The sequence below is a fragment of the Syzygium oleosum genome, unplaced genomic scaffold (genome assembly GCF_021117445.2).
Source record: "Syzygium oleosum isolate NSW1041296 unplaced genomic scaffold, Sole_v2.1 Sole_v2.05, whole genome shotgun sequence".
NCBI lineage: Eukaryota > Viridiplantae > Streptophyta > Magnoliopsida > Myrtales > Myrtaceae > Syzygium > Syzygium oleosum.
Genome location: NW_026607489.1, coordinates 14,821,785 through 14,846,592, shown reverse-complemented (window position 1 = coordinate 14,846,592; position 24,808 = coordinate 14,821,785). Strand labels below are relative to the sequence as shown.

The 24,808-nt window shown below is 38.7% G+C and overlaps 2 protein-coding genes across 2 annotated transcripts; both read left to right on the top strand.

Moving 5' to 3' along the window:
* The first annotated feature begins 3,830 nt into the window (after positions 1-3,830).
* On the top strand, positions 3,831-7,758 carry LOC130138119 (G-type lectin S-receptor-like serine/threonine-protein kinase At4g27290). Its single transcript, XM_056311218.1, has 7 exons — positions 3,831-5,210; positions 5,349-5,480; positions 6,084-6,238; positions 6,470-6,677; positions 6,841-7,078; positions 7,163-7,313; positions 7,384-7,758. The coding sequence occupies exons 1-7, from the start codon at positions 3,941-3,943 to the stop codon at positions 7,672-7,674; spliced, it is 2,445 nt and encodes an 814-aa protein (XP_056167193.1). The 5' UTR covers positions 3,831-3,940; the 3' UTR covers positions 7,675-7,758.
* A 4,359-nt stretch (positions 7,759-12,117) lies between these two features.
* On the top strand, positions 12,118-16,298 carry LOC115694622 (G-type lectin S-receptor-like serine/threonine-protein kinase At4g27290). The gene is made up of 7 exons (XM_056311865.1): positions 12,118-13,418; positions 13,561-13,695; positions 14,281-14,435; positions 14,865-15,072; positions 15,326-15,563; positions 15,646-15,796; positions 15,866-16,298. Exons 1-7 carry the CDS (start codon positions 12,140-12,142, stop codon positions 16,160-16,162), a joined length of 2,463 nt encoding a protein of 820 aa, XP_056167840.1. The 5' UTR covers positions 12,118-12,139; the 3' UTR covers positions 16,163-16,298.
* The last annotated feature ends 8,510 nt before the right edge of the window (positions 16,299-24,808 follow it).

Below are 24,808 nucleotides of genomic sequence, written 5' to 3'. Positions count from 1 at the left end.
CGGCTTCCCGGCGATCCAAGCTTCATGTCCAACCTCCTCAATCCATCCTTGAGGCTGTGGTGGCTGGCGTTCGTCGAAACAGTCACAGTATTCACTTGATTTCGCTAGTGTTTACTTCTTGGTCTTTCTAAAACTTCGGATCATATTCTCACACCGAACCGTTTGTGTTGTGATCTAGATATTGGAGAGCTATCCTGGGCGCCATTACAAAGCCTATTGGTGGCTGAATAGCTCACACAAGCTTGACAAATTTATCGTATAAAGTATGTGCTCCTAAACTAAGTTTGGGGTGAGATGATGGAATGAGATGGCCAAATACATGTGTGAAGTGAATGAAGGCCAATTATGATGATATGTTTGCTGATTGAGTGTGTAGAATGTTGTATGTTGAGTAATCTATGCATAGGAATCGTATGAATGTTTGGAGCATGTTGTTATATTCTGCAATTTTAGTGCTATTCTGAGTTAGTGTCCTTTCGCTGCTGATTTGAGTTCAAAGATGTTGGAATCTGGAAAAGTTCTTAACTAGTAATTCGACAAGCACGTTCTAATATTCGATTTGGTATATTGTGTGCCATGAACGATGTCATTTACTATGCAAAATCGATGTCGAAACTTCAAATTAGAATCTAGATAAGTTACTCATGTGTTCTATTTTTGTGCTTCCTGATTGACCTTGTATGGCTTGATGATTTTTCTGATTTTTTGTGTTCTTCATTTGAAATTTTTTTTTTCATAAAAGTTGTAGAACACATTCTGATTTGTGAAACCTCAAAATTTCATGCAATTTCATGTTGGTTAAAGTGGTCCGATTTATGTTTGAAAAGAACACCTCTACACTGTAGTTTGATCCGAACATTTCCGGTTTCAGTGATCAATGTTGTTTTGAAAATTTTCATAAAGTTATATTCCTTTTTTGCAAAACTCAAAATTTGTTGATTGGGGTCTCAATTTGAAAACTCGAAAGTTTGAGGACCTAATGACAACATTTGGGGGGTCAATTTAATAAAAAAAATTCGGATAAGGTCGGTCCGGCCTTAAAAACTCTTTGCAACTGAGTCCCTATTAAAAACTGAATTACTGGGAAAAATCATGGGATTTTAGCAAAAAATTAAAACACGAAAGCTGTTCATCACACGTTTTCCTAACTTCCTGCAAAATTTCACGTGGTTTTGATATCGTTTACTATTTTTCCCACATTTTTTAAAATCTCAGACTTGAACCGGGTCGACTTTGGGGTATTTGGGTCAAATCTCAATTTTCGAGTAAATCAGGTAAGAACCAATCCAAATGGTCTTCATTGATCCTCACATCCTAAGGTTTCTAATGATGCATGAATCATGTCAATCAGATTTCGTTTGTTAGATCAATTAGGATTAAACAGAATCTACTTGAATTTATACTGTAATTGAATAAGTGATCATCAATATGCTCACTTCATCTTGTGTGATTGATTCATTTGGCCTAATCGCATGTTTAATTCCTTGCTAATGCATGTGTTTGCTAGATGAATGTTTAAGTTCGATGGATGTTCGGCGGATAGCCTATGGTGATCACTTAGAACCGACTTTAGGCGTTAAATGATATCGACCATTGTTTTGTGAATACAAATGGTGGCCGATTATCATTAACCATTAATCAAGCAATCTTAGTTGATTAGATGGGGATATATGGTTCGAAATATAGTTGCATGTTACTTGTTCGTAATATATGGTTCGAATGTAAAACCGACACCCATGAGGCAGTCCATGGAGGAAGTGGCCAACAGCCATGAAGATGAGAAGCCAGAAGACCGATGTCCAATCTAGTCTCATCTTTGTACCTCATTCAATACCCGACCATGTCTCGGGTTTTTAGTTTGAATTTGTAATAATTGCCCGACAAGTTGCAGGTTTTTCTTTCCTTTTTCTTAGATTAGCTCGCTTTCAATACATTGGGTGTTTACTTTACGCTTTGTCTTTTCAATACACTTGTTTGTTAATTTCTTTTTTAGACTAAGATAGGATTAGTTTAGAATCCTAAATGGAAAAACACTAAAACAAGATGCTTGATCATTTAGTGGATTAGGACTTTGACATGAAAACGATAAAAACAAATGCATGGCCACTTAGATAACAAGTTTAGCGGTATCGAAAAAGAGTTAGTGGAAACATTAACATAACCTAGTCCCCGTACTTAGATATCTCTAGTTCCGTGGAAGTCGAAACGAAATTCCCGCATTTCAATTGGGTATTCTAGCCAACCCCCGACAAAAGGCTAGTGGTGACTCTTAATTGATAAAAACATAAAAATGATCCCGTGTCACTCAAGGTATGAACTGAGGGAGAGTCATGTTCATGGTAAATGAACCTAATGGATAAATCCAAAGAATGACGCATTTTTAAGCCGACTTTTGGATATGCCATTCGGAACATTCCCATGAACAAATTACCTCTAAACCCACGCCCGAAGCGGCCCTCGAGGGATAGGTCGCGACACCATCATGTGTATTACCGTTTGTAACTGAAGAGGGTTATAAATACCCTAAGTGCACTTTTTGTAAAGCCCTCAGAATCAATCAAAGAACTCAATATTCTCGCAAATTTATCTTTATATTTACTTTTCCGCAATTTAAATATCTTTCAATTTCTATACTTTAGTAATAGTTTCAGATATCTCATTGTCATGATTAAATTCTAGCATGTAACTTAGTTGTAGTTTCTAGATTTTCGTCATTGATTAAATTTTGACTCGTATCTTTATCATCACACTTTGTCGTCGATTAATTTTCAGCAAAACTTTTTATGTCATTAGGCTTTAAATTCTGTTGAAGCGTATCTCTTTGTTGTGCTCCATTGATATAACTCTTGTTCGGAATTGCCCCAGAACCCAAAAAACGAATTTCGGTAAAAGATACTTCGTGATGGTCCAATTTCGGCGAAACAAAACTATATGATTAACAATGGCCACCGAGGGACACCCATTGACCCATGAGAGATTTAGAATATAGTCCCATTGACCCATGAGAGATTTAGAATATAGCTTGCAAATTGGACCAGTGCAAGTAAAGCCGGGGATGAAGGGAAGGATGCTTAATATTTATACTCTCTCTCTCTTTCTCTTATTCATTGATCTCAACTCGATGGTGTTGACACTTGGTTCTTAGCTCATTTTTTTATATTTTCAAAAATCTCAAAATTAGGACTAGGAATCTTGGCCAAGTATAGAAACCTACTTCTAAACCAAAAAATAATTTTTTTTATCATTTTTCTGCATTTTTCCTTAATTTCTTTTAGTCAAACTAAGTAAGAAAATCAAGAAAAATAGCAAATGGAATCAAAAAATTCTATAAAAATATGCATTAGTCTTATTTCAAATCCAATTTCATGAATACATCATCAATTTTGAAAAATCTCAATCAAATATATGTTTTTTCCCAAAATTGGGCAAAATTAAACCCAAATTGAACCAAAAATGCAATTAAATTTTTTCTAGTCATTTTTAAGTCATAGTGTCTTCACAACAAATGATTCTGGGACCTTGAATTACATAATGGTCAGTCCAATTGCGCAATTTGTCAAAGAAATCAGAAAACCCCAAAATTTAATTGAAAATTGAGAAAGATCTATGTTATATAAAGAGATAATGAGATTTTCAACTAGTTTGGATTGGCAATCAATGGGAAGCAGGAATTAGTCTAAGTCAATAGCGTGTTCAATTTTGGAGACTCACAAGAATACAAATGGATGTCATAGTTGGCAGTCTTATTGGTGCGCTGACTTGGAACTAGTGGCCTTTTCTGACGGCTTTTTAACAGTTCACCGAAAAAGCCTTTGGCTTAAGATCAGCCTTGAGATCGCAGGGGTCTCCACTCTTCAGCGATCTCTCTTCTCCTTTGTTGTTTTCTTAAGCTCACTCAGCAGATTGGCAGCTTTGGAGAATCTCGACTGCTTCAAGCATTATGAAAGCCTTTGTGGCACCTTTCATGTGTCTTGTTCTCTTCTCTTGTAATGCTCTTGTTGCCACTGCACTAGATACCATAACAACAAATCAGTCAGTTCGAGATGGCGAGAGCCTACTTTCTGCTGGTGGGACATTTGAGCTGGGGTTCTTCAGTGCGGGCGATCCCCCAAAGCGATATCTGGGAATATGGTACAAGAAAATAACCACAATGACAATAGTGTGGGTTGCAAATAGAGTCGCACCCCTTGCAGATGCATCAAGTACTTTGAGGGTTACCAGCCGCGGAAGTCTCGTCCTTCTGGACGGGATGGGAAGTGAAATCTGGTCGTCCAACTTGCCGATACCAGCGCGTAATCCAGTTGCGCAGCTCTTGGATACAGGAAATCTTGTTGTGAGAGATGCAGATGGCAGTGATTCCAATAATTTCCTGTGGCAGAGTTTTGACTATCCTACAGATACATTTCTAGCTGGTATGAAGATAGGATGGAATAGAACATCAGGCTTCAATCGTTATTTAACGTCATGGAAGAGCATTGATGATCCTTCTCCGGGCAACTTCACGTATCAAGTTGATCCGAATGGCTACCCACAACTCCTATTGAAGCAGGGTTCTGACATCAAGTTCAGGTCAGGACCATGGAATGGTCTTCGATGGAGTGGCACACCTAATTTAAATCCAAACCCATATTACAGGTATGAATTTGTGTTAAATGAGGAAGAGATGTACTACCGCTACGAGCTCCTCAACAGTTCGGTCATTTCCAGGAAGATATTGATGCCCAATGGCATCGTACAACGATTCACTTGGATTGACCGAACGCAGGGTTGGACGCTTTACCTCACCGCACCAATTGACCAATGTGACAACTATGCATCATGTGGTGCCTATGGTAGCTGTAGGGTTGATACTTCCCCAGTGTGTAGGTGCTTGAAAGGCTTTGTGCCCCAATTATCTCAAGAATGGGATATTTTGGATTGGTCAAATGGGTGCGTGAGGAGAAATCCTTTGGATTGTGACAAGGACATATTTGTGAAGTATTCTTGGTTAAAATTGCCGGATACTCAGTCTTCCTGGTTTAACACGAGCATGAATCTTCAAGAATGTGAAGTCGTTTGCAAGAAAAATTGTTCCTGTACAGCTTATTCAAACTTAGACATCAGAGATGGAGGAAGTGGTTGCTTGCTGTGGTTGGTCGAGCTGATTGACATTAGAGAGTACAACAACTACGGGCAGGACCTCTACATCCGGATGGCTGCATCAGAATCAGGTATTAATTCATTATAGACTGGAATTAGCTAGATACTGAAGAGGAAAATGGACGTACATCTTTGAAGGAGAGCTTAGAGAAGTTAAATATCAGTGATACCTAGTTCTTACTCCTGATCCTGTATGCTTCTTCTCTTAGGTTTACTACCGTCACACCAAAAGAAGCATAAGCTGGTCATCGGCTTGGCAATTTCTTTCGGGTCTGTTTTCCTCTGCCTGGTTCTTACCATCTGCATTCTACAATACAAGAAGAAAATGGAGCTTGCCGAAGGTAAACCATACTTTATGATACGGTACTGTCAGATTTTGTATTCTGGTGCTCATCATACCCAGTTTTTACATTAGCCATTTCGTCACTAACAAGTAGGTATTTTACCAGACCTCCCAATACCTATTCTATAATTGAGCACAAGAATTTCTTGTCTCGTGTTCATTACATTAATCACCCTTTGGTAGAAGCAAAGTTTTTTTCAGTAAGACTATTATTAGAGGAGATTCTGCATTCACGCCACATTCAGCATTCATCCTCACCCAGCCCAACAGTTATATGGCTTTCTATTAATTTTATCTAACTATTCCACATCACCAATGAGAGGTCACATAAAAGATTCCATGATGAACTGACAAAATCAGTTAGTCTCAACCAATCGTTCAAGGCATTTGTGCGTCAGTATCAGATGTACGAAACAATGTCAAACTGCTAGATATCAATCGCAATCATGTTTTCCTAATATGATCGCAATTCGATGCTTTCATTATTAGCAAATTAGCATGCTTTTGTAGCATCATGATTGAAGGAAATCTGAAGTAATGCAGAAGCCACACAGATATTTGCTGTCCTAGCAAATCAACTCCCATATAATTTGTGCTACAGGTAAAAAGGGGAGTTTGGAATCAGGAGATAACTACGAAAGCCAGAAGGAAGATCTTGAGTTGCCGCTATTTGACTTGTCTACAGTAGCTATTGCTACGAATAACTTTTCAACCGACAATAAGCTTGGAGAAGGTGGTTTTGGACCTGTCTACAAGGTACTAAAATCGCGCATGCTATTCTCGTGAAGAACATTGTTGCTGTTAGAGGATTGTAAAGTACTATCTCTGTTGCATTGGCATAATTTTTTTAATAAAAATAAACCTGAATATGTTGATGGGAGGCTGAATAGTGTGATCCCAAAATGTTGAGTTACTGTGACTGGAATTCTAGTGAGAAAAAGAGTAGGCAAGCAATTATTTTTCACTAAACAAGTTGACCATATGCAGGGTGTGTTGAAGGGTGGTCAAGAAATTGCGGTGAAGAAGCTGTCAAGGAACTCAAGACAAGGGCTGCATGAGTTTAAGAATGAAGTTATATATGTTTCCAAGCTGCAGCACCGGAACCTAGTGAAGCTTCTAGGATGTTGCATTCAGGAAGAAAATATTTTAATCTATGAATTCATGCCCAACAGAAGCTTGGACTCATTTCTCTTTGGTTTGCTTACTTTCTCAATTCCTTAGACGCATGCTAGAATTTTGTGAAAGCTCCAAAATACTGTCACTAGAGGAGCAAATTAGCAAATGACTAAATTGATGCCTTAATCCTTGTAAGTTACAAACCGTGCAGAGTTTACTAATGTGAAATGAATTTTTGACAGATCCAACGCAGAGGGAGCAACTGGACTGGTCAGCTCGTTTCAACATCATCATTGGAATTGCTAGGGGGCTTCTTTACCTTCATCAAGATTCCAGACTCAGGATTATTCACAGAGATGTAAAAGCGAGCAATGTATTGTTAGATTATGAGATGAACCCTAAGATCTCTGATTTTGGCTTGGCTAAAAGCTTCGCAGGGAATGAGACACAGGCAAATACTAACAGAGTGGTTGGAACATAGTAAGAACTTTTAATGTAGAAAGTGATGACCTCTGTGCTCAATTTGCTTTTCAACTAATGGTTTCAATACATCAATTTCTGTAGTGGTTACATGTCTCCAGAGTATGCTCTTGATGGAGTTTTCTCAACAAAATCTGATGTCTTTAGCTATGGTGTATTGGTGCTTGAGATCGTAAGCGGGTTGAGAAACAGAGGGTTTCAACATCCAGACCATTATCATAATCTTCTTGGACATGTAAGTTCACAATACCGTTCACCTTCTAAACACAAGAATTGCACCTAATGGTTGGTCTCAATGTGGTCAGGCTTGGATACTATTCACAGAAGGCAGGTCCATGCAGTTGCTTGATAAGTTGGTTGAGAACTCGTGCAGTACTTTTGAAGCATTACGGTCTATTCATATTGGCCTATTGTGCGTGCAGCGATGCCCGGATGATAGGCCGAGTATGTCCGCGGTGGTTATGATGCTGGGAAGCGACATTGAATTACCTCTTCCAAAAGAGCCAGGGTTTTTCAATGAAAGGAATCTACTCCAAGAAAACACGTCGCATAGTCAGCCAAACGAAATCACCATGACAATGTTATCTGCTCGATAAGAGAGTCATGACCATGACTTGTATTTTTTTCTCTTTCTGTGAACCTTACACTCCATGTGGAAAATCAAAGTAAAAGTTCTTTAATGTCCTCCACTAGCTATACTTCCGAAAATACCGTATGTCCCATTTGGCTGCAGGTTGAATGTACATGCAATGTCTTGAGTCCGCAGATTCCGACATCCTCTTTTACAAATTTGCAAGCTGTATCAAGAACCATGAGGCAATACACCAAAAAATCTGCTAACAAGATAAGGGGAAACGGAAAGCCTAAGGGCAGATCATCATCGAAAGGCCAAGAGTTCCCGTTCAAGGGCATCTTCCCCCAAAAACTCTGCATCGTTGGCCCAAAAAGTAAAATCTCGACAACTCTATATTTTTATATAAGGGTTAATATCGCGAAAAACCCCAAATTGGTACGTCCGTAATAATTTTACCCCAAATTAATTTTTTGATTACCAAAAACTCCAAACTGGTACATCTGTGACAAATTTACCCTCGATTTATTTCTGTTAAATTTTACTGTCAAATTGCTTTATTAAATAACACGCGGCAATTGACGGATGTACCAATTTTATGTTTTAAGTTTTTGATTTTTTTTGGTATTAATTCAATTTAATGGAAACTAACGGAGGGTAAATTTGTCACAAATGTACCAGTTCGGGGTTTTTTGGTCAAAAATTAGTTTTGGGTAAATTTATCACAGGTGTACCAGTTTGAGGTTTTTCACGATAAAAAAATTAATTTGAGATAAAATTATCACAAGGGTATCAGTTTGAGATTTTTCGTGGTATTATAATAAGCTCAGTACTTAATCTCCACGTTAGAGCACAAACTTCCATCTGATTGAGTTCCCTTTCACCATCGAAATGACTTTCCTTCAAGAAGGATGGCATGGACTTGGCACATGAACCTGGTCTATGTCAATTTCATATCAAAATTTGCGCGACGATGATTTTTACACTAAATAGGGTCCTCTTCCATCATCGTATAAACTTTTCCAGATGAGTAGGTCTTTTCAATGAGAGGGAGCTGCTTAAAGAACACACTTCTTCTCACACGTTATCACCTTCTCCAGACAAAATCACAATGGCCACTGTTGTCTGCTCGATGGACAACAGTTTGCGGGATCTAGCTCCTGATATAATTCGGAAAAAATGTTGGGACAGCGAAAGAATTGCATTACTTTTTGACCACGCGTTCTCCTTCTAATCCTCGAAAACACCAACTTTATGTAGAATTCTGTACTTCAAAATGGTGTTTCAGAGATCAGACACTCCTCAAGATGGGTGTTTTTGACTTTTTTTCATGGAGAAACGCCCATGAGCTTAGAGAAAGTATTTGACTTTTTGGTTTTGGTCGAAAGAGAGTATTAAACTGACCACTTGAAAAAGTTGCCTATCTTTCAGGGATAACCATATGATTGACAATAGCCACCGAGGGACACCCATTGACCGGGAAAAGTGTTAAAAAAAGTCTTAAATCTTTTGTATTTGTGCCAATTTAGTCATAAACCATTTTTTGATGTCAATTCAGTCATAAATTTTTTATATTTGTGCCAATTCAGTTCTAAACATTTTTTTGGTATTAATTTAGTCATAAACCTTTTGCATTTGTGCCAATTGAGTCCTAAATATTTTTTTGTGCCAATTCAATCCTAAACCTTTTGCATTAGTGCCAATTCAATCCCTTGACACGTGAATAGCTATTAGCCGGAAGGACTGAATTGACACCAATGTAAAAGGTTTATGACCGAATTGGTACTACAAAAAGGTTTAAGACTGAATTGGTATCAATGCAAAAGGTTTAGGATTGAATTGGCACCAATGCAAAAAGTTTAGGACTGAATTGACATCAAAAAAAGATTTCGGACTCAATTGACATCAATACAAAAGGTTTTGGACTTTTTCGACACTTTTCTCCCCGTTGACCCATGAGAGAATCCTGCAAATTGTACCAGTGCACGTAAAGCCGGGGATGAAATGAAGGATGCTTAATATTTACACACTCTCTCTAGCTCTCTCTTATTCATTGATCTCAACTCGATGGTTGTGCTGTGGTGGTGATTGGCTGCTGTAGTTCGTTGATAATGGTCAACGGTGATGAAGATGGCCGTTGGTCGAAGAATGCGAGATTGAACGATGGTACAGAAGGTGGTTAGTTCTCTCTCTTCCGCCCCCCATCCTCTCTTTTTTACTCTAATAAAATTACAAATTGTCTCTCTTAATGTCACACCCCGAAACCTATCGGAATGGAAAATGACACGGCTATCCTTCCACCAAAGGACGCAGCCTCAAACCACAATCAAAGAATAAACTTCCAAAGATCCCCATTGATATTACTCGCTCTATCAGCTACTAACCAAGGAAGCTGAAAAAATTTGGAAAAGAGAAGGGTGAGTAACCACAGTTCAGTAAGTAATGTGTATCCCTTCAAATATATCGAGCATCCACTATGATGTATATAACAATACCAGAAACTCATACTTCAATCTAAATAAAATTAAATATGAGTTGTTTCATTTCCACAAAATTTTGTACAAGTTAGAAATACTCATTTAATCACCATCACAAGACAAACATTAATGATCCATTTTATTAACCAATCTCAAATCACACATCAATGGTCTATTCTATTGATGAATTTTATATCACATTACACGTCGATGGTTCATTATATCAACCAATCTATTACTCAATATCAAATCATGATCACGACACAACGCCTCGTGATAAGGCGATCAAAATTCCCCCTTTGACAAGGTCTCCACCTATAAAGCCGGTGGCTCGGCTCAGAAGGATATCCTACCCCTCAATGAGCTCATAGCGATATTGAGCATGAAACAGTCATTCTCTAATAATCCACAATACATTTTACAAACCAATCATATAAATTTTCGCAACTTAGTTCATCCAATAAAAATACCTTTTCGTAAGGCATTTATCATATCATTTCATAACCAAATTCATAAATCGATAAGTATAACCTTTTGTAATGTTTCTCAAATCATCTCATAACTCATTCCATAAACCAGTTCGCAAAACGATACATATGTATCATTTCACAATACTTTTCATTAAACCATTCTCAAATATTAAAAATGTAATAATGACATACTTGGATGGGCAGGCCAAGTTCGATTCCAAACTTGTGATTTAAGGGGGCAGTTAGCTTTCGAGAATAGTCGAGATACAACAGTTACCAAAAAATATATTAAAAAGGTAGTAATTGCCCGATCCAAACTTTTATGCAACAAGTATGCTTTAATAACATATACGATACTCAAATCCTTATCACTTTTAAGACATGAGTTTGTAAATCCATAAAAAAGATAGCACTATTCACTTGAGAACGCTTACGACCAAACAACAAAGATTACTCGAACCGTCAAACTCGGTATCCGAACATTACAATATGAAGTTAAATCAGCTTGGTGAGGTCCCGCGGCGCAAAACCCTCCTCTTTTCTCTTTCCTCTTATTTCTTCTTTCCTCTCTCTTTCTCTCTCTTTCCTTTTCTATTTTTCCCGAGCTCTCGGTCTCTCTGTCTCATTCTTTTTCCTCTATAAAAACTAAGTTCACTTTTCCCTTTCTTTGTTGACTTTTCAACCCCCTTTTTTTTTTTGAATCAAAAAGTCCAAATATTACACTTAATGGAAAATATTGATGGCTATTTTTAATTACCAATATTAAATGTTGCCCCAACGACCTTCATTTTAAGGTCAGCGGTCAACTATGGGATGCTACTCTTAAAAACAAGAAAAAGAAGAGAGTAAATGCTAGTGTTTATATAGTTTGGGAGTTAAAAAAAACTACGAAGTTTGAGGGCTTTTAAGATATTCATCCTATCTATAGTTAGTAAAATTCATGCACGATTAGTAACTTTTCTATAATCTGAAGCAATTTCAAGGATATCAGTCAATAGCAATCCTTACACAGGTTTAGTAAGTTTTTCGGTGATCTAACAAGTGATACCAGCTATTGCTGGTAATACGAGCCACAGATTCATCCATTTCTAATTAAACAGAAGCACATAATTGCCATGTTACTGATTTATCCTTATTTATCTTATCACCAGGGTAAAATGGCAGTGGTATTGTTAAGTGGGTCGACTACGGAAAAGCCCGGTCATGCCATTCTATGAACCAAAGAGCTATTCATCTTTGGTCGCGCGGCTTAAAGCTTGGAATCTTTTTTGATACAAAAGACATATAACTAGTCCAAGTTGATGAAAAGACGGTAAGCTAACCTCTTACGTGGAAGATTCCAAGTGTTTTCCATTTTTGCATAATTTTGCTCTAATTAAAGATGGACTTGCGGCAAGAAATTTGGTAGATATCTCTGAATGATTTGCAAGCGTTGACCTTGAAATTCAATGGATACAACCCTTTTAGTCACAATACTAATTGTGACTTGCCTGAGTGGTTGTTCAATCAGCCATTGTGATAATCTTGGCGAGCTTCAAACACAATGAGAACCATACTGTCTTTTTCCATGATTTTTCTTTTTTATGCCTCTTCACTTTACGTTGCTCAAGTTTCCGAGGCACTAGATACCATCACTGTGAATCAGTCCATCCTAGATGGTGAGAGCCTAGTTTCGGCAGGTGGGACGTTTGAACTAGGATTCTTCAGCACTGGTGTCCCGTCAAGGCGATATCTGGGGATATGGTACAAAAAGGTAACCGCTATGACAGTAGTATGGGTTGCAAATAGAGTCACACCGCTTGTGGATTCATCAGGTACTTTGAAGGTTACTGGCTTGGGATGTCTTGTCCTTCTGAACGCCAATGGAAGTGAAATTTGGTCATCCAACTCGTCCACAAATGCACGAAATCCAGTTGCACAGCTCTTGGATACAGGAAATCTTGTCGTGAAAGATGTAGATGGAACTGGCTCAAGTATTTTATTGTGGCAGAGTTTCAATTACCCAACAGACACACTTCTAGCGGGCATGAAGATGGGAAGGAATCGAACAACAGGCTTTGAACGCTATTTAACGTCATGGAAGAGCATTGATGATCCTTCTCCAGGTAACTTTACATATAAAATCGACCCAAGTGGCTTCCCACAAAGCCTCCTGAGGCAAGGTTCTGTTGTCAAGTTCCGGTCGGGACCATGGAATGGTGTTCGATACAGCGGAATGCCTAATCTAGATCCTAACCCATATTACAGTTACGAATTTGTGTTGGATGATGATGAGATTTACTACCACTTCGAGCTCCTTGACAGTTCGTTCATTTCCAGGCTGGTATTGAGTTCAAATGGCATTGTACAGCGCTTCACTTGGATTGATCGAACACAGGGTTGGACGCTTTACCTTACTGTACCAATAGACAACTGTGACACCTATGCATTATGTGGTGCCTATGGTAGCTGTAAGATTGATGAGTCCCCAGTATGCAGGTGCTTGAAAGGATTCACACCCAAGTACTCTCAAGAATGGGGTATCTTGGATTGGTCAAATGGGTGCATCCGGACAACTCCTCTGGATTGTGGAAAGGACATATTTGTGAAGTACTCTGGGGTGAAATTGCCAGATACAAGTAATTCTTGGTTTAATAAGAGTATGAATCTTCAAGATTGCAAAGAAGTTTGCGAGCAAAATTGTTCCTGTATGGCATATTCGAGCTTGGACATCAGAGGAGGAGGGAGCGGTTGCTTGCTGTGGTTTGGAGAGTTAATTGACATTAGAGAGCTAAACCAAAATGGGCAAGACCTCTACATCAGGATGGCAGCCTCAGAATCAGGTATTCATAGAGTATAAACAAGAATTTGCTAAAACCTGAAGAAAAAAATGGTCCCACGACTTTGACGAATCACTTAAAGAAGTGTTGTACCGGTAATTCCTGGTTCTAACTCTTGATCTGTATGCCCTGCTGCTTGTCTTAGATCTACTACAGTCAAAGCGAAAGAAGCAAACGCTGTTCATTGGCTTGGCAATTTCGTTCGGGGTTGTTATACTATGTCTGGTTCTAACTTTCTGTATTCTACAGAAAAAGAGGAAGAAAATGAAGCATCATAAAGGTAAACCATATTATACTGTGTGTTGCCACCGATCTCACTTGCAGTTTGTTCGATGCACTCCTAGTGTATGCTAGACTAGTTGATGAATAGGACTTCCTAATCTGCTAGCTCTTTGATACGATGATATTGGAGTGAAAACTTTCTATTTATGGTTTTTTTTCCCATTTTGTGAACTCAATTTCTCACTGATCTTACTCATTATGCTTACTAGGTAAATCACCAACAATTGATTAAAAACTTAAAATTTGGTTTCGAATTGGCAATTGGTAACTAGACATATCAGATTAAGCAATAGCATTGGCCAAGCGTAGCTTATGTAGGAAGAAAATGATTCCATGATTCTCAAGGATAAAAATCTTCAGAACAATAGGGAAATTTAAAGCGGACCTCGCATCATGAGTTCTGCGCACTCCATTTAGCTTTTGAACTAGCCTTTCTGTTACATGCAAGTATGGATTTTGCAAGAAATCCAAGTATCTTTTCTATTACTGCACTCATTTTGTTTCAACAGTAAGTCTTATTTCTGTCATAGCACCGTTTTATATCCCTGCATGTTCTTTGACCACATCTTTGATTTTGCTGCAGGTAAAGATGACAGTTTTGAATCAGGAGACAACTCTAAATGCCAAAAGGAAGATCTTGAGTTACCAGTGTTTGACTTGGGTACAGTAGCTATTGCTACCAATAACTTCTCAGAAGAAAATAAGTTGGGGGAGGGCGGTTTTGGACCTGTCTACAAGGTGATAAAATAATGCATACTATCCTCGAGAAGTTCACTATTCTATTTGATGAAATTACCTTGTTTTTCTTCAGCATGGTAAAATACTTGCGTTAGAAGATGCTTGTCCTGTAGACCTTATTTTTGTTCTTGAAAGGATAGACTGTGATGGCATTTTAGTTTTTATTTTCACAATGTTCATCAGCAATTTAAATCAGCTTGTTCATAATTTCAAGAATCTTTTCTTGATTTTACTCATATATTGGTTGATATTATCACAGGCTTTTAAACTATCATCTCTTCTTGAAAATTCATACACATGATTTCAAGATGAAAATGGGAGGCTGAATAACTCAGTTTCGAAAAGGCTAAAATTACTGTGAGCATTCAAGCCACCAAAAAGATAGCGAGCAAAATAATTATTAAGTTGATGTATGACAACTATTTGCAGGGGGTGTTGGAGGATGGCCAAGAAATCGCAGTGAAGAAACTTTCGAGGGACTCACGGCAAGGGCTACTTGAATTCAAGAATGAAATCCTGTATATTTCGAAGCTTCAGCACCGAAACCTTGTGAAGCTTCTAGGATGCTGCATTCAGGAAGAAGTTTTGTTGATCTATGAGTTCATGCCCAACAACAGCTTGGATTCCCGTCTCTTTGGTTCGTCTTACTTCCACAATTCCATAAGCATGCTAGAGCTTGTAAGCTTTATAACACTATTGATGATAGCACTGGCTTCTGAGTCGTTTGTCGAGCTATCTAATGATCGGATCTAGCACCTGTATGCTGTTTATTTGTGAAATGGAGAGGAAACAGAACAAGAGTAGTGCCAATAGTTTGATGAAATACCGACTTAATGCCTTCTCTTTTTGAATAGGAACATGCTTTACTAACGTGAATGAAAATTTGGCAGATCAAAACCAGAGAAAGCAACTTGACTGGTCAACTCGCTTTGGCATCATTAATGGAATTGCTAGGGGGCTTCTTTACCTTCATCAAGATTCCAGACTCAGGATCATCCACAGAGATCTAAAAGCTGGCAATATATTGTTAGATAATGAGATGAACCCTAAGATTTCTGATTTTGGCACGGCTAAATGCTTCGTAGGGAATGAGACACAGGCAAACACTATCAGAGTGGTTGGAACTTAGTAAGGGCTTCTATCTAAAGTTATGACCTCTGTGCTGAAGTTGTTTTTCAACTGATTTTTCTTAACCCATCAATTTCTTCAGTGGCTACATGTCTCCAGAGTACGCCATTGATGGAGTTTTCTCAATGAAATCGGATGTCTTTAGCTATGGTGTTTTGGTGCTTGAGACTGTTAGCGGGAAGAGAAACAGAGGGTTTTGTCATCCGGACCACCGTCATAATCTTGTGGGGCATGTAAGTTCTGATATTAATCACCTTTTAACATCAAGAACTGCCCCTAATCGTTTGGAGTCTTTGGTTCAGGCTTGGAGACTCTTCACAGAAGACAGGTCCCTTGAACTGCTCGATGAGTTGGTTGAGTCGTATAATACAGCTGAAGTATTAAGGTCTATACATGTTGCTCTATTGTGCGTGCAGCAATGTCCTGAGGAGAGGCCGAGCATGTCTGTGGTGATTCTGATGCTGGGAAGTGACAATGAATTGCCTCTTCCAAAGGAGCCAGGTTTTTTCAATGAAAGGAAGCTGGTTCAAGAACATGCTTCTAGCCATTTGTTACATTCTCCAAATGAAATCACCATGACATTGTTGTCTCCTCGATAAAAGACAGCTTCGGTTGTCATGTAACTTACAAAAATAGTTGGGCAAAGTGTTGGGACTGTGAAAGACATGCATCCTGTTTCTCCACATGCTCCTTTTTTAAGGTGCAGAAGATATTAAGATCAGAATTTGTACTTCATGGTACTTCCCATTTTTATTCTTGCTTCAAGGATAGCACTATACCAGAAACTCTGAATGGGTGTTTCTAATCAGGGATGAAGCATCCTACTTGCTTCATACTATTCTCCAAGATGGCAAATGATGTTTTTGTGGCAAAACATTACTGCAGGTCACTTCTGAGTCTTCAAATGAGAGGTCATTACCTTCAATAACAGGTTCAGCTACCGCATGGTTGAAAAGATATTCCTCAAAATACTCTGAATGCATAACATGTGTATAGTAAATGACTTAAGGCAATCATGTTTCCACACTTGTCTGGCATCAAAGGATCTATCGGGAAAAGAAAAGGCATTGGACAGTGTAACTCGTGAAAATATAAAATGTACCGTCAATCACTCCTACTACTCGCCCGGTGAACTGAGCATTTCACATTTCAGGTCTCCTTCACTAATGAAGGTGAGACTTCACCCGAGTACGTGCATCACAGGTAATAGCCTAATGGGGCTGTCCATTAACGACTCGAGAGGATTGTCCGACCAGTTCATAGTTATTCCAGCGTTTTACTCTTCTTTGGTCACTTGCCATGGGAGGTTGGTCGGGTGGTTCTTTTGCTGTCGACCTTAGTATTCCATCCACACGAAGCTCTCTATCAAGTGCAGCTCTGCAGATGACCGTAATCGAGTCCGAGTCAAACGCCGCCAACTCTGAAGTTTCCAAGGGTACGAAGTTTCCTGCACGATCCCAAAATTGTCTCTTGTCAAAAGTCTTACTCCAAGAAATTTGGTAGATATCCCTGTCTCAGGAGACTTGACATTTTTTTTTGGTCTGGCACGAGAGTTGACATTGAAGATGCAGTTTTTAAGCTTTTTTCATTTAGAAGAAATGAATCTTTTACTCTTCCCTCGTTTCTTTTATGCTATTGTTCACACCACACGCAAGTACCCTGTACTTTTAAAAACGAGGCATAGAAGAAAAATGGATAAAGAGGAATCACTTTCTCATTGTGCATCCATTGGCCTCCTGCTATCTTTTGAAACCTTAGCTGTGATTACTGAATCATCTCGAAAACCTAAAAAAACTGTCTGACTCATGATTATGCTGGTGACTCCAATCTGCTTGATTGTAGAAAGACTTGGAGGATTTTGATGTTTCGGAGACCCGGCTTTCTCGGGAATTGAAAGCAAAATTCCTCCTCATGAAAGGATTGGAAAACTCACGGATGAACCAAATTGGAGCGCTACAGAAGAGTGAGCACAGGTAAATCACCTGCAAATCTACTAGTAATTTCAAAAGTAAAGAGCTCCAATACGTCAATCATGCGAAAAGCCCCAATTTGACCCGGCGTTGACTTTTGATCAAATGGTTGATCAAAAAGTCAATCATTTGACTTTTCGGGTTTTTACATGAAATGAATGGTAAATCCTCTACAGAAGCTAAGCTAACAAACATAATTAAAAAACGACACTTTTTGTTCAAAAAACGGGTTCCGTCGCGATCAGAAACCATAATCTCGAATTTTTTGCTTTTAATGACGCGTCGGCTAAAAATTAGGTGTCCCAGCCACTCAAGCAATTCCTCCAAGATGACAAGTTCCTATTACCCCACCGGAATTCGTTATTCTCCAGCCTCACTCAAGTTAGGGTCTATTCCAAATTTGACCTCAAAGCTGGATTCTGCCAATTGGGAATTCATCTAGATGACAGGTATAAAGCTGAATTTTGCATCCCCAATCAACACTTCCAGTGGACGGTGCTTCCTTTTGGTCTTAAAACAGCTCATTCATTATTCCAGAAAGCTATGTGTAGAATCTTTCAAGCTATTATGACCAATACTCAATTTACATTGATGACATCCTCCTCTACAGCTTTGATGAGGATTATCATTGTAAATTGCTAAGCCAATTTGCTGAATTGGTCCAGAAATATGGCATCATGCTATCCCAAAAGAAGATGATTATTGCCTAACGGGAAATTGAATTTCTCAGAATGCATCTTAAGGACGGGACATATTATCCCGGTCCCCATATTGCTGAAGAATTGCAGAAATTTCCTGATGAAAATCTTTCTCTCAAACAGATCCAACAGTTTCTTGGGATAGTCAATTATCTCAGAGTTTTTGTTCCAAAAATCACCAGTTTGGTGAGTCTACTAGAGCAGATGCTAAAAAAGGATACCCCTTCATTGGGACCATAACAAACTAAATCAGTCAGCCGGCTTAAGGAAGTCATGCAGCATCTTCCTCCCTTACAAATCCCTTCTACTGGGAAAAGAGTTCTGCAAATAGATGCCGGTGATGAATATTGGGCTACTATCCTATTCGAAGAAATTGATGGCAAGCGTAAGATCTGTGGACACAAAAGTGGAAGATTTACGCCAAGTGAAATGCATTATCACTCAACCTTCAAGAAAATCTTGGCGGTAAAATATAGCATCAAGAAGTTTGAATTTTCCCTTATTGGACATCATTTTCTAGTGGAACTAGATATGTCTTTATTCTCCTAGATACTGAAGTTCAAACAAAAGCAAATTCCTCATCCTCAACTCCTCAGATGGGCAGAATGATTTTCAAAGTATTCATTTAAAACCAAGCATATAGCAGAAAAGAAGAATGTGCTTGCTGATTTCTTATCCAGGCCAAAAGAATTTGTTGCACCAGTTTCATCCATAAAACATGTATGTATCGCGAAATCCATTCGGTGGATTCAAACCCACCAAGATGAAACCTTCTTGGCCAAGCAGGCAGTATCCACCAGAAGTTCCTCAATACATCAAGAACAACACCCTTTATGAAAATTTGCCAGCATTAGTGTGGAAATATCAACTGCTAATTTTCAGCAGATTTGGAGGATTAAGTTTCAGACCCAGCGGACTGTATCCAGAATATCCTTTCATTCATCCTATCTCCCTCAATCTTAAAGACGAATTCCCAGAGGAATTCAAGTGATTTTGTTGGTGTTTGTTCAATCTTTATATCATAGCCATTGAATTTCCAACAAACAAAATTATTTTCATTATTAGTAGAATTCTCTCAGGAGAAAAGAAGTTTAACCATTTGGGTGACATACTTAATTGGTTCAAACCATTGGGAGCTTGGAAATGCATGTTCTAGGAGCAGCTTAGAGCCTATAGACCCAACCCAGAATTGCATACAATAATTATGTTTAGCAGGCCATGGGTTTTTATTCGTCCAAACGGAGACGTGAGCAAAACTCCATTTGATGTAGGAAAATCTACCTACAAACCTCAGCCAGTTCCAGAAAAGTTCTACAAAACCCTTCCATGCAAAATCTTAGCACTTTCCCAGGAATATAGAGAACTTCAGAGATTTTTGTGCCAATACAACCACGTGATACCACCAGAAGTATGGCCAGCCAGTTCTAGCAATGTGTCTTGGGATCATCCGGTTGATCACAGCTATCAAGCGATAATTGATATAGCATTGGGACAATATTGTGGCATAGATATGCAAGCAAATATGAATGCTATTGCTGCTTCAGATACAGCTGCCTCGTCCTCATCTCAAGAAGCCTTGTCCTCATCTCAAGTCTCTCAGTCACAGGATCCATGGGGAGGACCATTATCACAAAACCCATATGATTACAGTGAGCTACAACTAGCACTCAGTCTAGGCGATGACAAAGATAATCTGTCACTATAATTAGAGAATTTTCCTCAGCCACGTATGCCTTCAAGTTCCTTTGATATTGCCTCAAGTTCTGTAGACGTTCCATAGTCTTCACGAAAAAAGCAAAAGTCTTCGGAACTTCATGAAAATATGGACATCGAAACTACGAAAATTGAACAAATCCTCAAAAATTACAAGAGACAAAAGGACAGAGATAGTTCGAACAGCTCTGATGATGACAATACTGAAGAAACTATCCATAAATATGACTTCTGAAGCTATGACAAGCGCGTTTGAAAAATCAGTTTGTTGTAGGGAAAATTACTGTTCATGCACCGTTCACGCACTGTTCATTACTGTAGCGCACTATTCAAGCATTGTTCGACACTGCAGCAGTATCGTAGCGGCACTGTATCAATAAAGAAAAATGTCGTTCGAAAGCTTTTTATGTGTTTGTCAGTCATCTGTAGGTTGAACAAGTCATATGTCGATGTAAAAGTCTTTAGAGTCAGTCGTAGAGTATTAAATTATTAACGACCTCCAGAACCTCATCAATAATTGTTCGTTTGTGTAATCGTATCTATATTCGTGTCTATAAAAGGCCATGCCTGTAATATTGGCGGACAGAATCCGCTCCTCAAGAAATAAAATCTGTGTATTATGAATCCCTGAATCTTCACTTCTGCCTGGTATGATTCTCTAAACAAACGTATGTGCGTTGATTAGTCTTGATAGTATGCTCTGCACTTGCCGTGATATAGAACCTGTGCATCAGAATCCTGCTACTATAAAGGAGTTCTAAAGTGCGAATCAAAATTCGAAGAGAGGTTGGGTGGCTAAAAGGCAGTCTCTTTTATAAAGGCCTGGAGAGCCGTTTGTGTGTGGGATATCATACTTACCACTAGCCTTGTCTTCGTCTTCCCTAGTTTGCATCTTAGCACCTTTTTTATGGTATTAGTGCCAGCGCTCTATTTAGCATACTTGTTTGTTTTTAGATGAAATACCAGGTGGAAAAGGTAGATTTGTTTCATCATGAGTGATTCTATTTATACTACTCCACCAGTCACTATGAATGCCCCTTTAGATCTTTGCACTTCAAATGTTTCTAAAATTGACTATCTTTATGAGGTTTCATACCTTAATGAAGATAGTAAAATTTCGGAAACTCATCTCCCCCTTATTAATCCCTACTATTCTTTCGCCAAACCACCTTCTTTTTCTCCTCTCCGTTCCATCAAACAACTCATCAAAAAGCCTTCGTGCCGAAGCCATCTATGGTACGACTAGTATACCCAGGACTATTTTTCAAAACAATACAGGCTAAATAGCATATGGTTCAATTTCTTGAGGGATGGTTCAATAGGCTTTGCCTAATTTGATGGTACCACATCTAGCAACATCGAATGAGAAACCAGAGAAATTTACCGGTGTGGGCTTTAAGCAGTGGTACCAAAAAATGTTCTTCTATCTGACCACGCTGAATCTGGTCAAGTACTTATCGGAGTTGTGCCTGATAATTAGTCCAGATGAGTAAGATGTCACAACGCTAGGGGCGTTGGAGACTTGGAAGCACGGGAATTTCCTATGCCAAAACTATATCCTTAACTGTTTGGTAAATTCTCTATTAATATTTATTGTAACATTGAAACTGCTAAACAGTTATGAGAGTCCTTAGAAAAGAAATACAAAACTGAGGACGCGGGCACCAAGAAATTCGTGGTTGCCAAATTCCCGGATTTCAAGATGGTGGATTCTAAATCTATCATGAATCATGTCGAGGAATTGCAAATAATTTTGAACGACATCTTTGTTGAGGGAATATTATTTAGTGAATCATTCAAAGTGGCAATTATTATTGAGAAGCTGTATCCGGGCTAGTCAGATTTCAAAAATTATTTGAAGCACAAACGGAAAGAGATGAACCTTGAAAATCTCATTTTGCACCTTAGAATTGAGGAGGACAACGTGTGTAATGCAAACCCACCTATTGAATCAAAGATCAACATTGTTGGGCTTTCCAATTCCAATTAAGATAGGAAGAGGAAGAAGTCCTTTCAAGGAAAAGGCAGGCATAACGAATAGTCCTAGAAATTCCAAGGGACATGTTTTGTTTGTAATAAGCTTGGCCATTGGGCTAAGGATTGCAAGAAGCACCTAAACAAAGGCAAACGCAGTGATGCAGCCAAGCAGCTTAATCTGATAGAGTAGGATGATGATGAGAGACTAACTGCTGTGGTGGTATCTAAGATATCATTGGTATCAAAAAATACCGATTGATAGTTGGACACAAATGCCACAAATCCCATTTGTGTGAATAATCGCATGTTCTCATCTTTCGAGAAGGCTGAGGAAGAAGAGATGATTTATATGGCTAATTCTACATCAGTAAAAATTGCCGAGAGAGGAAATGCGATCCTGAAGTTCACCTCCGACAAAGAGCTCATCTTGCAAAATGTGCGTATGTACCGGAAATCTCATTTTTGGCCCCATACTTGTCAAGAAGGGTTTCAAAATTGTATTTGAATATAACAAGTTTGTATTTTCCGAAGGGGATGTATGTGGGGAAATGATACTTCTATAATGACTTGTTCAAAGCCAATGTGGCTATAATTGATGCTAACTCAAAATTCTTGTACCCAAAGACTATCAATAAAGATAAGTCTTTAGTTTACACCGTTGTGTCTCATTATCTATGGCATGGTAGGTTAGGATGAAAATTCCAACAGGTGATCTCAAGATGTAGGTAAGAGGCTGAAAGCTTGATTCCAAAATGCCAAAGCTACTGCGAGCGAAATTATGGTGAAAATTTATATTTTCCATTAGAGCGCAAAGTTGAACTTCTGCCGGGTGTGTTGGAGGATGGTTAAGAAATTGCAGTGAAGAAGCTTTCAAGGAACTCGAGGCAGGGCCTGCACGAATTCAAGAATGAATTTCTTTCTGTTTCCATACTTCAGCATTGCAAACTTGTGAAGGTTCTAAGATGCAGCATTCAGGAAGAAACTCAGTTAATCTATGAATTCCTGCCCAACAGAAGCTTGGCCTCATTTCTCTTTGGGTTGCTTTCTTCCTCGGTTCATCAGAAGCATGCCGGAGGTTTTGTATAAGCTCAAAGATACTCTTTCTTGATGATTTTACCAATTACTGGAGGCTTTTGACGAGAGGTCTGATGATTAGACCTAGCATGTCAGCCTCGTGTATATCAGTGTAAAAGGAAACTTACTAGAGCAGCATCAGTTAGCAAAATGACAAACTCGATACCTTATTTACTTCTCCCCGTACATTGCTAGATATGCATACTTTACTAATGCAAATGACTTTTTGACAGATGAAGCGCAGAGGAAGCTGCTAGAGTAGTGAAGCCGCTTTCACATCATCAATGGAATTGCTAGGGGACTTCTTTACCTTCATCAAGATTCTAGACTCAGGATTATTCACAGATATGTAAAGCTAGCGATATATTGCTAGATAATGAGATGAACCCCGAGATATCTGATTTTGGCTTGGCCAAGAGCTTCCCAGGGAATGAGACAGAGGCAAGCACTAACAGAGTAATTGGAGCATAGCAAGAAATATGCAAAAAGTTATGACCTTTGTGCTCAAATCGCTTGATTGGTGATGGTTTCTCAGTGCTTTGGTTTCTGCAGTGGTTACATGCTCTGGAGTATGCCATCAACGGAATTTTCTTCGATGTCTTCAGCTCTGGTGTTTTGGTGCTCAATATCGTTAATGGGGAAAGAAACGGAGGTTTCAGCACCCCGACCACCCTCATAATCTTCTTGGACATGTAAGTTCTAAGACTTTTCGCCTACCAACATCAAGAATTGCCTTTTATCGTTTGGCGTCAATTTGGTCAGGCTTGGAGACTATTTAGAGAGGGCAGGTTCATGAAATTGCTTGATAATTTGGACAAGAATTCAATTTTAGAATATTTAAATATTAAAACAAACTTTCATCTAATAGCTTTTTCCAATAGAGCCAAGTTTTTTCAATGAGAGAGAGCTGCTTCAAGAACACCCTTCTTCTGGCTAGTTATCACCTTCTCTAGACAAAATCACCATGATAACTGTTGTCTGCTCGATGGATGATAGCTTGCGTGATCTAGCTCCAAAGATAATTGAGAAAAAATGTAAGAGTTTTTCTAATGTGGGCTACATTAATTTAGATTGTAATTTATCACTTTACGGGTTTGGTATAATAAGGTAAGATATAAATAATCTTAATTAGTCTAATATGGGTCTGGCTTGTGTGGGCCGAGTTAAGCTCGGCCCGTGATGAGAGAGCCTAGCTGAAAACTCTATAAATAAAGCTGAAATCTCTCATTTAACTCTAATGCACAAAACAACCTCACATAAAGAGCAATTATAGAATTGCCTCACGAGGAGAGGGCAATAGAGAGAGCACTTGAACTTTAGATAATTGCTATTCCGTATTAATAACAATGGATTCCAAATCAAGTGTACAAATCTCTTTAATCCATTAGTCTATTTCTAGATACTAGCTATGGTGATCTTAGGGTACCGCTTACGACGGCCAGCAAAATATGTTGAGACAGTGAAAGAATTGCATTACTTTTCAACCACACGTTTTCCTTCTAATACTCAAAAATACCGACTTAACGTAGAACCGTGTACTTCAACATGGTGTTTCAGAGATTAGACACTCCTCAAGATGGGTGTTTTGCCTTTTTTTTTTTCATGGAGAAACGCCAATGAGCATAGAGAAAGTATTTGACTTTTTGGTTTTGGTCCAAAGAGAGAGTATTTAATCGACCACTGAAAAAGTTGCCTATCTTTCAGGGATAACCATATGATAGACAATGGCCACCGAGGGATCTCCCTTCACCCATGAGAGGAATAGAGCTTGCAAATTGTACCAGTGCATGTAAAGCCGGGGATGAAGGGAAGG